At 37.8% G+C, this 15,620-nt stretch overlaps 1 protein-coding gene across 1 annotated transcript; it reads right to left on the reverse strand.

The window, feature by feature from the left end:
• Window positions 1–469: 469 nt before the first annotated feature.
• Window positions 470–9,635, reverse strand: LOC117329297 (ER membrane protein complex subunit 6-like). The gene is made up of 5 exons (XM_033887178.1): window positions 9,384–9,635; window positions 7,789–7,952; window positions 4,350–4,442; window positions 3,673–3,692; window positions 470–2,133 (listed from the first exon to the last, which is right to left on the reverse strand). Exons 1-5 carry the CDS (start codon window positions 9,424–9,426, stop codon window positions 2,103–2,105), a joined length of 351 nt encoding a protein of 116 aa, XP_033743069.1. The 5' UTR covers window positions 9,427–9,635; the 3' UTR covers window positions 470–2,102.
• Between the last annotated feature and the right edge of the window lie 5,985 nt (window positions 9,636–15,620).

Here is a 15,620-nt window from a genome sequence, read left to right on the forward strand (position 1 = left end):
GAAGGATAGGATCCCAGTATCGGTATGCTAACATGTACATTTGTATATCTCACTCTCAACAAAAGGGAATTGATCCAAGAATTTAAGCACAGTAAATTCTTCACATTATACCCATTTGTATGTCTCTTGACAGTTCCTTTACATTTCTCTCACAATTAAGTTTCATTATAATGACAGCTTGGATAAAGGGAGGTAATAAGATGAAGACTTACTGTGAATGTGGAAACAGTTGCTGGTACTTCATAAACTCCACTTTTTTCATGGTCCAGATTTTGGCTATCAATATTTACAATAAAATGTAAGTGTTTTGTTTATCTTGATTATTATTGAAAGTCATACTTCCATAAACTATAAATGTTTATATTAGTTTTAGATATTCCTTCAGATGTATTTGCTATATGCACAAAAGAACACATAAATGTTAAAAGAAGCAAGTGAGAATGACAAGAAAAAAATAAGTAGAAAACCATTGAACCAGACATATCTGTTTATTTATGATACCAGACATATCTGTTTATTTATGATACATGCTATGTACACAATTTCTGGTTCTCGCAGACTATAATGTCCTCTTGAAACTTTAAATGTAATAATTTGGGAAAATTCATCAAGGCAATATAAACATGTCATAGAGATCAACAACACCCAATAAATGTTGATATATGAAATCGTTAGAAAAAATTATTCTTATGAAATCGTCAGAAAAAATTATTCTACTGTTTATCATTGAATGAAATATCTTGCTTAATTTTTCACAAACAGAAACATCGTGCTTACCGGTAATAAACATTATCAGATGTTCCTATGTTAAATAAATTCAGCACTGTCAATAAACGGCCTTTGCTAACATGATTCATAATCAAGAATGATAGATTTTTATACCACAACAAGAACGTTTCAGGATAAATAAAGATCTCTCGTACAGGCAATACACAATGTCAAACTGAGGAGATACGAGATGAATCCAACACACACAGGGACTTGGCGCGAATTCCTTACCTAATGGTCTGTTTGTGTATTAGTAGTACATGTACATTATATCGATATTACACAGACTTGGAAATTTATAAGTCTCTGATCTCACATCTCCCATCTCTCATCTAAACCCTGATTGGAATGTTCACTCGACAATTAAAACAATACTAATCTGATATAAGAACACAGATTATCATTATATGCTGAGTTACCAGTGTAAAGTGATTGTATTTTAATCAGTCAATCGTCCTTCATCACACACACATACGGTATATAACAACCATACATCATTCTATATTGCACTCAAAATATGATAAAATACCATCTAAATGATTTTAACATTATCTGCCATCTGACCGTGGAACTGAACAACATGGTTTATTTGTAGGTCCCACTGTGCTGCAATGTCCCAAAAAAGAAATATAATTTAAATGTATAAACTATTTATGACAGGAACAGGTATCCGGGTAATACTACATACAATGTAGGTAGTTACACTGAGTGTATACAACAAAAACATGTAATTCCTACAGAGTATGCTATAATAATCAATAGTGTTAAACACTGTAAATTGATAAGCGAAAGGCATAAACCAAAAATCTAGAAGGCATATTGTTTGAGAGTTTCACCATTATTATCAATTATACTGTGAAAACCCAATAGTAAGGTAAAACTTTGGGAAGTCGATAACTCTTCATAGAACCGTCGAACTACAACTCTACTAGAAATGACTTCAGCCACAGATGCTGGCCAAACACCACAGATTTTTGTTTTGAGCTTTAATATAATGCCCATCTAGGATTAAAGAGAAATAAAGAAACCACTCATTCATACAATAAATCTGACTAGTGCACTCAGGAAATCCTTCAAATGAATTCTGTAGAATGGTTAAACTATCCTCTTGTCATTAATGATAAACTTGTCCTTCCATTGTTGACTTGATACAGGCCTTTTATTTCAGATGCCAATGGTCACTCAAACAGTTAACCATCGCTTCCATTTTTGTCTTCTTTCTTGTGTAAGAAAGGAAGACAATTTCTTGACAATATTGACTGTAGACCTGTAGGTGATTTGTGGATGTTTGTTTTGGCATGTCAGAAATCCTGTGTTGCTGATGATAAACCTTCTTAATAAACATGAACCATCCCATATAGAAACCTGAAAGCACTGTTAAGGATGATTTACAACACTTAAAATATTTGGTTTGTTCAATATTCTGCAGATTAAAAAGATCAAAAAAATCTTAGGCATATTTGAGAAAGAAGCATTGGAAGCCGACCTTATTTGATAATATGTAGATCCACAGAGACACAGTCATGTTATACTACCAAGTAATCTCCCCATTTTCCCTGTGATGTCCCAAATCTTGAGCAAGACTCCATGCCACAACCAACCTGTGGAATTTCCATGGATATGTGCAACACAGGAAAAACCACACTCCTTTTTTGTACTTGGACATCACGGCCCCTGGTGTAATAATTCATAGCATTATCGACTAAACCAAAGATGCATGATTCTCCTTGAAAAACAGTCATACCCACCCACCATCACACCCTACCCCATCCCTAAAACAGTCATACCCATCCACTATCACACCCTAATCCATCCCTAAAACACAGTCATACCCGTCCACCATCACACCCTACCCCATCCCTAAAACACAGTCATACCCATCCACTATCACACCCTACCCCATCCCTAAAACACAGTCATACCCGTCCACCATCACACCCTACCCCATCCCTAAAACAGTCATACCCACCCACTATCACACCCTACCCCATCTCTAAAACAGTCATATCCATCCACCATTACACCCTACCCCATCCCTAAAACACAGTCATACCCATCCATTATCACACCCTACCCCATCCCTAAAACACAGTCATACCCGTCCACCATCACACCCTACCCCATCCCTAAAACAGTCATACCAATCCACTATCACACCCTACCCCATCTCTAAAACAGTCATATCCACCCACCATCACACTCTACCCCATCCCTAAAACACAGTCATACCCACCCACCATCACACCCTACCCCATCCCTAAAACACAGTCATACCCACCCACCATCACACTCTACCCCATCCCTAAAACACAGTCATACCCACCCACCATCACACCCTACCCCATCCCTAAAACACAGACATACCCATCCACCATCACACCCTACCCCATCCCTAAAACAGTCATACCCATCCACCATCACACCCTACCCCATCCCTAAAACACAGTCATACCCATCCACCATCACACCCTACCCCATCCCTAAAACACAGTCATATCCATCCACCATCACACCCTACCCCGTCCCTAAAAAAGTCATACCCACCCACTATCACACCCTAACCTCATCCCTAAAACACAGTCATACCCTTCCACCATCACACCCTAACCCCATCCCTAAAACAGTCATATACATCCACCATCACACCCTACCTCATCCCTCAAACACAGTCATACCCTTCCACCGTCACACCCTACCCCATCCCTAAAACACAGTCATGCCCACCCACCATTACACCCTTCCCCATTTCTAAAACACAGCCATCCTCATCCCTCCCCAACCCTCAGACACAGTCATACTCACCCATGATTACAGCCTACCCCCATACCAAAACATAACCCTCTACCCCATCCCTCATCCTACTCCATTTTTGAAACTCAGCCATCATTATCAAGTAAAGGATACGTCCAAACCAGGATATATGTCTGGGAATAATGTTAAGGAAACAAAGGTAACATAGAGTAATACAATGATGTCTGTATTTCAAACTACAAATATTTTATCTGGTACTGCCAGCCACAGTATCATGGATGCTTGTAAATAAGTATACAATGTACTTGGTCTTTGTTTTTTTTATACAAAAAGGATTACATTCAAACGAATCACTGAGGACATTGATAACAAATTCAGAATGTGTTTATCCTGTATATAAATGATCTTGCACAAGTATATACATTTCATTACAGTACTAATGATAAAATTCATGAAATGAGTCATAAGATATTTTTCAATTTTGTAAGAGACCAACATTTACAGACCTCATATGCAGTCTTTTTAAAAGAAAAGACCAATCCATACTGCAAATATCTGATTACATTTTCATTTTGCTATATTTGTACCTAAAATATTGGTTTGATTCAGTCAGAACTATTAACTTTAAATTAAAGGACAGGATAACTTTTCAATAATGATTTGCATACATGTAAATGTAGCTTGAACATAACATATATAATGTATTATCACATTTTATATACATGTATTAATATAAGTTTGACTTCCTTAATTCAACTTCAGGAAAAAAAACTGTCTTTATAATTCGATCTATCTAATTAAACACCTTGATCAGCATTGACAAAGGATACAAAAAGTCCTCCCAGAAGTCCATTTATAAACAGGCCCCGTCTGTTCACGAAGTATTTGTGCCATGCAGATCCTGCCTTGAGATACAGCATAACCTGTAGATAAAACACAACATTTAACACTATAATTATAAATTATATTTACAATATAAAGATAATTCCAGCAATTTTGAAATGGAGCCATTCAGCAAAACTTCATGGATAGTAAGAAGATGAAAGTTAAAGCCCTGTCACACCCTTCTGGGCAGGCTTTAAATTTGCTTGCTACTTGCCAGGGGCAATTTTTGCATATAAATAGTCCCCTTAGAGAAATTCCTTCAGTTGTCTGGTTTTGAAGATAGAGGACCTCTATACAGGATGGCTAATAGGGCAAGAATTCCATATCAATTGAACATCTATCTACTTTTCAATGCCACTTTGAATATATTGATGGTCGCTTGTAATAACCAACAAGATTATACATGTGAGCTTTGAAGTTGACCAGGGGCATCTTGACACTGTGAAATCTGACTGAGAAAGAAGGACTTCTCCACCTAACCTGTATACATTTATATGCAGTGCCCGTATGTGGCTGGAGCTAATACGGACCTGTCTTGATATTGAAGCTTTTACACGCTTCATCCACATGTCTGGCACACAGGTCATATAGAGCACATGCAAGTACAATGCAGGTACCGTGTGAAACTCACTCAAATCTTGGCGTACCGTCAGAAATTATCCTGCAAAATCCCTTAATGCACCAAGCCCATAAAACCTGCCCAGAACAGTGTGACAGAGACTTAACAGTATTGAAATATTTCCTGCTATTCATTTAGATGATTTATTATGTAGCCCTTCATTAAAAAAGCTTTTGAAAGATTTCATTAGCAATTCTTTGAATTTTTAGTGTCAGATCTTGGAAAACTAAAATGTAATTCAAATAAATTAAGCAAGAATTATATGTCAATACATGTTTTACATTGAAGTGTTTACTAAAACATGTACAATCTAAGGGGGTTTCCTCAGTATTCAAGCTGCAGCCTAAAAGATTGTTTTTACTTCTAAGTGTTGTTGTTACATATTTCACTACACAGAAATATGCAACAAACATAATAATCAAAGCAATTTGATATACAGTGTACATGTATATATAATATATGTATATAATCATGATCAGAATATGGCACAATCAGATGTGTACCGAAGTACAAAACCACTTCTGAATTTGACATATACATGTATACATAATACACTTAGGCCAAATGAAAATAAAGCTGTGTTTCCCACTTCCCGACCGACCCTATTTTTTTCCCGCCTACCCTAAAACATTTTATTAGGTTTGGCTACGCAGGTCTCAATTTTTTTTACGATTTTCCGGATTCCGTTACAGCGTTCATAATGACCGTAAATCGTAGTCATCCAAGCGCTTCTTCTGCCATCATGGCGACCGGCACAGCAATGTCAACTGTATTAGCAATACAAATGGAGAAATGTAGTCATCTAGATAAAGTTGTTAAGTATATGTCGGCTTTCTCAAACAATACATTGATGGCTACAATTTTACATCGCGATCACGATATAAAGGGAACCGACGTGTCTGTATTCGGCAAAACTGACATCGTCGATAGTTCCAAGGGGTTCTCGCTGGAGACTGGTCTAACAGTTGAGGACATTAGGTAATTTGGTGTGAAATGCATTACATTCAAATGCAAAGGCGAATCACAGGATGATTCGGTGAATATCAATACTATAATTGATAATGCAGCCACAGATGCAACTAGAACTGTCGCCAGGATGGCTGACTAATACCCCCACAATCTGCACAAGTCAATGGTGAATTGGAACTGTTAATTAGAGGCTAACTAAGATAACCCAGTAATATAGTGACCAGTTGCCAGAGCAACCATAATTTTGAGAAAAAGAAAGTGAGATGCACATCTACACATGGTCCTCTATATTTGTGTGAAGTTTCATTGAAATCGGCCCTTCAGTTTAGGAGTTGTCCACACAAACTTAAAGTTATGGTTCTTATCGGAAAACCTGTTTATAGTGACCAGTGGCCATAGCAACCACAATTTTGAGAAAAAGAAAGTGGAATGCACATCTACACATGATCATTAATATGTGTGTGAAGTTTCATTGGAATTGGCCCATCGGTTTAGGAGTTGTCCAGACAAAATGTGTCTACAGACAGACAGACGGACGGACAACCTGATTCCAGTATACCCCCCCTATCTTCGTTGCGAAGAAAACCATAAATGCATTTGAGTTGTTGATGGCAAATGGGAGAGGATATCCTCACAAGAAAACGACTACGTATGTTTATACGTCATTCATTTTTCCAAAATAAACATAAGATATTATTAACACAAAGATTATTTGAAATAAAACATGATGTGTTCTCAAATTCTGTTTCTATGGTTATTCTAAATTGTGAGTGTTTTGAAACCTCAATATTTTGTTTCTTGTTCTTGTTGTAAATTCATTGTGTTGTTAATTTTGAAATATTGAAAATCACTAATTTGAAGATCACAGGGATATCAAGTGTTTAAAAAAAATAACAAAATACTAAATCTTAGTATCTTCCATTTTTATTTGGTATCCAAGATATTTCAGAAACTTTCAATATGTATATGTTTTCAATATTTACTGTCATATTATTAAAATATGAACAATTTGTAATGTGCATGCATACATACAAAAATTTTTGAAAATGTTTTTTTCAGTTTAATAGATATTGATGTTGTTCTGCTACCTTAGAAATGTTACTTCAAGCAATCATCTTTATTCAGTGCATGCACAGTGCAAATGTTTCTGTTGACAAATCTTGCCATTTGAATTTACTGTGAACAACAAAATTCAAAAATGGTACTGCAAAATAATGTCTCAAGTTTTAAAGTGTGTTTAAATGATCAAACCAAAACATTTAGTTCCTTGTTCTTGTCTATAATTCATTGTGTTGTTAGCTTTGGAATTAAAATTAATCACTAAAAGTCAACAGGTGTCTGTATTTATTATCTCAAGCTTCAAGCCGTCCAGATGATATAGATTTGGGTTTTTCTTTCTGTCCGTAAGACATATATTTTGTTTTCGTGAAATAACAGAAACAACTATTGACCAATTTTCTGAAAAATTAGTAACAAGATTAATACCTTCAAGCTAATGCTTTGATATTAGAGAAAAGGTTGCTGATACTGATGTAATTCAAGCATATTCTTCCCCTATATTTATATCCCAAATTATGAGATACCATTACACTTTGCCATAAAAAAAATGAAAAAAATAAATAAAATAAAATGTTTTTCCTACCTATATAGCTACCTATTTTTTTGGGAGCCGAAATGGGAAACACAACTATAATTTTATTTGGCCTTACCATACAATATACATGTGCTGAGTAAATAAACACCAGTTTGCAATAACAACAAGATATACACAGATTTTTTATGAAACATATACTTACAGATAAGATGATAGATGTGACAAAGTAAAATGCGAAGCCATAAAGTGCCGTCAGTCCGAGGATACCTGCTGCTGCCCCAGACAGTGCTGACATGGAGGTCCTACAGTACTCCAAGACAAAAGCATTTCCGCGCATGGCCAGCTCACTGTATGCTGTCACATTGTCTGAAATCATCCAGCAATTGCATATCAATAAAGCATGTCTGTAAAAGTTTTCAACAACACAACACTGTTTGTCTGGAAAAAGATTTTTTTTAACAAATTTGTCAATGTTCAGATTGACATAAAGACAGATATATACAACTACCGTAATTATAAAAAATAATGAGGCTGTGTGCACAGAACAAGCAAAGACAAGTTACTTTTCCTGTCTTTTACAGTCTACAACCAAATTGTGCATGATTATTTCATGCTTTTTAACTTCAGTCAGCCTGGTTGGTTTTGTGCTCATGTAAAAAGGATCAGTTCTGTGTTGCTTGTGCATAGTGTTATAATTACAGTGTATGAAATTATATATGAAAATTCCTTAGACAATATGTCTAAAGAAAATTCAAATCCCATAGCCCAAGTCATTTTTCGATAGACCAATTTTTTAAAACATTGTTTTAAGTAGCATAACTGTCACGCAAATGCTTGCATCATCCTGTAATTATAATAACACACTGTTATGGGTAAAATAAACTCTATTGTAAGCTCTGATTTCATATGATCATTTAAATTTGTCAGAAAATAATGGAATGTTGTTTTCATGAATTGTAATGTATGTCAGGGCTCAAACTTTTCAATGGGGCTAACACTTTGAAATTTTACATAGACCGACCAGGTTTTCTATAGCCTCTAGCTCGGACCATCGGACCACCTTTACTTTCGAACACTGTAATTATAATAGTTATGCAGAGCCAGGGATTTTCAAGCAGATGACCAAGATTTGATTCCTGTCGGGATGTTTAAACCTTACAACACAAGAATGTATATTCCCTCACATTTTCTTTTCAAATTTTTGATGAGTGTCTACAGTGAATTGATCTTTTATAAAATGGTTATATATATTATTAATTATAAATCATCATTATGGATTTTTTTTCACATTCTTCTTGCTATGTTAACAACAGAATAAGTTCCCCTGCAGCGAACTTCAGGACGCCAGGTGTGCAGTTATTATCTTATTATTTGTAATAGTGAGGTCAGTTTTGTGCAAATGAACAGTAGCTGATCATGACTCTACTGTAGCTAGTAGCAGTATTTGTCAAAACATATTCCCTACACCGACACCGTTAGGCCCCCGGTTAGATTAAGAAATAATGCAATACTGACTCTATGTATAAGCAAGAGTATAACTGATCAATTCATACTCTTTTTTCCTCGTTCGTCAGACAAGGAAAACGGGTCTTTCTTGTCTAAGAATACAGATCTACGCAAATTACATGCCATGTGTACATCACCATATAGGGACCGGTCACATGAAATTTACCAGTCAAGGCAAGTTTACGCAGGGATTTTCATTATTGTGTTAATCTATAAGTACAAATAATTAAATTTACTTTATAAAGTGTCACTTCACCTTCAACAAAACAACAAGAAAGATGAAAACAGTACCTTTTCCTTTCCGTTTCGTCTTCACTGCCACACCTGACGCCATCTTGGATAAAATAATCTTGATCACGCAAAAGCTTTAAGATAATGATGATAGACCTGGAGTATATTTTAATGAAAATTCAATCAGGAGACAGTAAAATATTTTCCAATTTCTGCTCTACTGTACACAGCGACAAAAATATGCGTCAATGGTAAGTCATGGGGTGATCTGTCCTGCTAATTAACTGACTTCGCTATATACCACTAGTTCAGGGGAGATAATTTACCATAGTGATATTTGCTTGAGAGAAGTTGTACTTTTTAGGGAATTCAAACTGTAATGTATGTTATGGTATCATATCATTGAAAGTTATTTAGTAATGGAGACTGGCCCTTTGTTTGAAGTAAGTTATTCCTAGTATTAAAATTGTCAAATATTTTATACTATTTATATTCTATGAAGATTATTCTGGACAAAGTGAAGTTCTGGTCGGCTTTTTATGTTATAAAATGCTGCTTGATGTTATGTTTGTACAAACTTAATCCTTGTGCCTTGTGCTTTGATTAAAAAAACCCCATATATTAGGAAGTTTCTTGTTCTGTTTGATGTATTTCAGGGAGAAGTATACATGTTTTAAAATCATATCCCTTGAGGAGGGATATCAAATATAATGAAAATAAAGTATTTTATATCAATATTACCATATTGACTACATTGTCGGATACCCAGTGTAGTATAGAGTAGAGAAATCGACCAGCATTTTCCTCCATCCCCTTCTACCTTCCTATCCTCTGTCTTCTCCTACCCTCCTTTTCTCTGCCCCCTTTTACCCTCCTTTTCTCTGTCCCCTTCTGCCCTCCTTTTCTCTGTCCCCTTTTACCCTCCTTTTCTCTGCCCCCTTTTACCCTCCTTTCCTAGAGCTGTCTTTTTCTTTTCTCCTTTACTCTGTGTCCTTTTAGCCTCTCTTCATCTGTCCCTCTACCATCTTTACTTCTGTCTTCTTCTACCCTCCTTTCCTCTGTCTCATTCTATCCCCCTTTCCTATGTCTTCTTCTTCCCTCCTTCCCTCTGTCTTCTTCGACCCTCCGTTTCTCAGTCTCTTCTGTCCCCTCCTTTTCTCTGTACCTGCTACCCTCCTTACCTTGTCCTTTCTACCTTCTTTTCCTCTGTCTTCATCTACCCTCCTTTTCTCTGCCCCCTTTTACCCTCCTTTTCTCTGTCCCCTTCTACCCTCCTTTTCTCTGCCCCCTTCTACCCTCCGTTTCTCTGTCCCCTTTTACCCTCCTTTTCTCTGTCCCCTTCTACCCTCCTTTTCTAGAGCTGTCTTCCTCTGTCCCTCTACCATCTTTACTTCTGTCTTCATCTACCCTCCTTTCCTCTGTCTTCTTCTACTTTCTTATTTCTGTCTCCTACTACCAACCTTTCTGATATTCTCCATCTCCCTCTATCCTCCTTTTCTCTGTCTCTTCCAATCCTCTTTTCCTGGAGCTGTACCCTTCTACCCTCCTTTATTCAGAGTTCACCCTGGACCCAAAAATAATGGGTCATTTTGACAAGATTTCAGAAATCGTTTGGGCCAAACATAGAAAATTGAAGAAATTTGTGAGTTTTTGTGGGCCATTTTGGAAAACATGGGGCAAATGGCCCCATGGCCCCCTCTAGAGTTATCCCTGTTTATTAGAGCTGTATCCTGCTATCCTCTTTTCCTGTCTCACCCTACCCTCCTTTCCTCTGTATCCTCACACCCTCCTTTCATAGAACTGTCTCCTTCTACCCTCCTTCTCTGTCTCTTACAACCTTCCTTTCCTCCATTCCTCCTACCCTCTTTATCTCTGTCTCTTTCTTCCCTCTTCTCCAAGAGTTTTCTCTTCCTGTCCTCCTACTCTGTCTCCTCCTACCCTCCTATCCTCTGTCTCCTACCCTCCTTCCTGTCATTTTCTACCCTTCTTTCCTCTGTCTCCTCCTACCCTCCTTCCTCTGTCTCCTCCTGCCCTCCTTTCCTCTGTTTCCCCCCTATCTTCCTTCCTCTGTCTCCTCCTACCCTCCTTCCTCTGTCTCCTCCAACCCTTCTTTCCTCTGTCTCCTCCTGCCCTCCTTCCTCTGTCTCCTCCTGCCCTCCTTTCCTCTGTTTCCCCTATCCTCCTTTCCTTTGTTTCCTCCTATCCTCCTTTCCTAAAGCTTTATCTTTCTACCCTCTTTTCCTCAGTATCTGTCTATTGTTCCCTCTGTCACTCCTTGTATCTCCTTTCCTTTGTCACTCAATCAAAACAATCCTCCCCCTCACACTTTATCTTCCTGTCCAAGGTTTTATGAGCTGTATATCTTCTGTACATAGCCAATATTGGGTCAAGTAGGCCTGCCACAGTTAAGAGTCCCTGCTACAGTACCCACAAGTAGACTACATACCAAATCGCTAATTGCAATTGTTTGAAATGAAATATTTCCATTGTCAGTAAGTGGACTTTTCAGTGGCATGACTAAAATAATGGGTGAGGTCCTCTGTTCCACTTACAACCTCCTGTATTTTAAGTCTCCTGGTCAGTTACTACATAAGATGTTTAACTACACACAGATATTTCTCCTTTCTCAAGCTTCATGGTCCCTTGATATCAGCTGTCACTATAGGATCACTGAGTATTCTGGTCAGTAAAGGATTTATAAGATCTTGGACATCAGATGACCTGTTTCTTGAAGCTCTTGGTAAGTTATGCATACATTTTATACCTTGGGCAATCTTTGATATCAGATGGGTACCTCCAGATTGTTAGAACCCTAACATTTACCAGATTTTGGACTTCGGACAGATCCCTCTTGATTCTTCCCTTAGTTAAATACAGATTTATTAGATGTCCGATGTATGAATGACCCCTTTATAGCCTATTGAGGCTCAAACACAACACCTTGGACATTAGACAAGCAAACACCATTGTGAGTGTAATCTTGACAGACACCTCTAGAATCTTGAGCCTCCTGGTATTTACCAGACCTCGGACATCTGACAGACACCTCTAGAATCTTGAGCCTCCTGGTATTTACCAGACCTCAGACATCAGACAGACACCTCTAGAATCTTGAGCCTCTTGGTATTTACCAGACCTCGGACATCAGACAGACACCTCCAGAATCTTGTGTCAGAGTTTTAACATACTAGTTTTGTGATTCTGTAAAATTGTATTGAATGTATGCACTATACTGTTTCTTTTTAATTTCACAGGAAGAAAAGAAAACAATAGATATAACTTACTGGATTCTGCTGGATACAAGACAAACAAGACATATTCACAAGAAATACAAGGTCAGTTTCTGCTCTTTAGTACATGTATATCTCAACATGCACTGTAATATACACTTAGTGGGTTTTTTTCATTCCAATATATTTTCTGTTTGCACCAGATTCTTAAGCATGTAACACGCACTAGTATAAACCACTAAACCGTGATATTGGTGGAAAAGATTTTGTTCAATCGTTATAAATGTTTGTACATTTATTCATCACCTGATATACTGTATTAAACTTTATAAGCACACTGTGTGCTTATAAAACACAAAAGGGATTGACTTAATAAAAGCATATACTGTACAGGGAAAAATTTGCATACAAAATCTAGGTGGAAAAAGTAACCTTTTCCCCCATTTATATATCGGTACCTTATGTAGCCAAAACAATCCTCCAGAGTCTTTAGTTAAAAAATTGAAAATTATATTGGCAGATTAGTGATGTAGAGCTTTATATGTGCTTTGATTAGTACACACATCATCTTTTCTTGAAAAACGGTGGGGGTGCACTTATTAGAGCTGGTGGGCTTATTAGAGCAGGTGGGCTGATTAGAGCAGGTGGACTCATTAGAGCAGGTGGGCTTATTAGAGCTGGTGGGCTTATTAGAGCAGGTGAGCTTATTAGAACAGGTGGGCTTATTAGAGCTGGTGGGCTTATTAGAACAGGTGGACTCATTAGAGCAGGTCGGCTTAATAGAGCTGGTGGGCTTATTAGAGCAGGTGGGCTTATTAGAGCAGGTGGGCTTATTAGAACAGGTGGGCTTATTAGAGCTGGTGGGCTTATTAGAGCAGGTGAGCTTATTAGAACAGGTGGGCTTATTAGAGCTGGTGGGCTTATTAGAGCAGGTGGGCTCATTAGAGCAGGTCGGCTTATTAGAGCTGGTGGGCTTATTAGAGCTGGTGGATTTACTGGAGAAGGTGGGCTTATTAGAGCTTGTGGGCTTATTAGAGCTGGTGGGCTTATTAGAGCTTGTGGGCTTATTAGAACAGGTCGGCTTATTAGAGCTGGTGGGCTTATTAGAGCTGGTGGGGTTATTGGAGCAGGTGGGCTCATTAGAGCTGGTGGGCTTATTAGAGCAGGTGGACTCATTAGAGCAGGTGGGCTTATTAGAGCTGGTGGGCTTATTAGAGCAGGTGCACTTATTAGATCAGGTGGGCTTATTAGAGCAGGTGGGCTCATTAGAGCTGGTGGGCTTATTAGAGCTGGTGGGCTTATTAGAGCAGGTGCACTTATTAAAGCAGGTGGGCTTATTAGAACAGGTGGGCTTGTTAGAGCAGGTCGGCTCATTAGAGCAGGTGGGCTCATTAGAGCTGGTGGGCTTATTAGAGCTGGTGGGCTTATTAGAGCAGGTGGGCTTATTAGAGCTGGTGGGCTTATTAGAGCAGGTGGGCTCATTAGAACAGGTCGGCTTATTAGAGCTGGTGGGCTTATTAGAGCTGGTGGACTTATTGGAGCAGGTGGGCTTATTAGAGCTGGTGGGCTTGTTAGAGCTTGTGGGCTTATTAGAGCTGGTGGGCTCATTAGAGCAGGTGGGCTCATTAGAGCTGGTGGGCTTATTAGAGCTGGTGGGCTTATTAGAGCAGGTGGGCTTATTAGAGCAGGTAGGCTTATTAGTCCAATAAAGAATAATAGAAAATGTGCCAATTTCTGAGTACATATAAAAGCATGCATAATATTGTCAAATTATCCCAAACTTCAAATAAGAAAAGTCCATGACATTTATTCAATATGTTGGATAGAGTGGTAGTTTGTGTTATGAGAACAATCAATCTTTTCATATAAAAATATGACTAGACACTGGGATCACTCATTGCTTCCAGGCAAATCATCAGGGTCTCTGTTCCAGTCCGCCATGAGGTCACTCAGTGCTTCCAAAGGGACCGTTGGGGTCAATTGGTGCTGCTATATAAAGCATCATCTGTCTCTCTCTATTTGTCAATGAACCTGTCACATCCCTAAAATAAACCACCACCAGTCATTATAATGATAATCTTTACTGTTGAAAATGAAACCTTTGTTTGACACTGATAGGGTAAGATTTGTCTCCAAAACCCCAGGAGTATACTAGAAGGAATATCATAAGGGAGAAAAGCTTGTACTGTGTCATTTGTAGCTTTCTTGGGATTATATATATACAAATCTAGCCCTAGGTTTATTGTTCTAGTAGAAAATGTTTGATGGAGAGGTTTATAATTGCTTCTATACAAAATGATGATATGGGAATTATGGAGAACCTGTGAGGTCATATATAACACTTTATTAGGAAGACAAATTTGTTATTATTCAGTGCAGTTCTCTGCAGACATTGATCATATTGATGGAATGATTCTTTACTGAAGAAAACAAAACAATAGTTTAATAAAAAAACAAACACACAAATTTTCACAAATTGCTGGATATCTTTTTTATTGTTTTAACAACATTTTATATAAATGGACACCTAGAACAATATATGAGTACAAGCTGATTCCAAAAAGGGGTATTATGTTTTTGAAAATCTTTTAATAATATCATTCTGGAAGGTTTAGTGAGAATTGACTATCTGCAAAGTGTGGAAGGCCATGGACATGTACAAGCATGCCCAGAATTACCATTGTATGTACAAGATATATTAGGACCAAAAGAGCAATGTTACCTGGCACCCAGACTGTTGACCTGGAGAACCAGTATTGGTAAAGCATGCAAGGTTACCCTGAATATTGGTCCTGATTATGTACAAGATAGATTAGGACCAAAACAGCCATGTTACCTGGCACCCAGACTGTTGACCTGGAGTACCAGTATTGGTAAAGCATGCAAGGTTACCCTGAATATTGGTCCTGATTATGTACAAGATAGATTGGGACCAAAACAGCCATGTTACCTGGCATCCAGACTGTTGACCTGGAGTACCAGTATTGGTAAAGCATGCAAGGTTACCCTGAATATTGGTCCTGATTATGTACAAGATAGATTAGGACCAAAACAGCAATGTTACCTG

The sequence above is a fragment of the Pecten maximus genome, chromosome 6, assembly GCF_902652985.1.
Source record: "Pecten maximus chromosome 6, xPecMax1.1, whole genome shotgun sequence".
Lineage (NCBI taxonomy): Eukaryota > Metazoa > Mollusca > Bivalvia > Pectinida > Pectinidae > Pecten > Pecten maximus.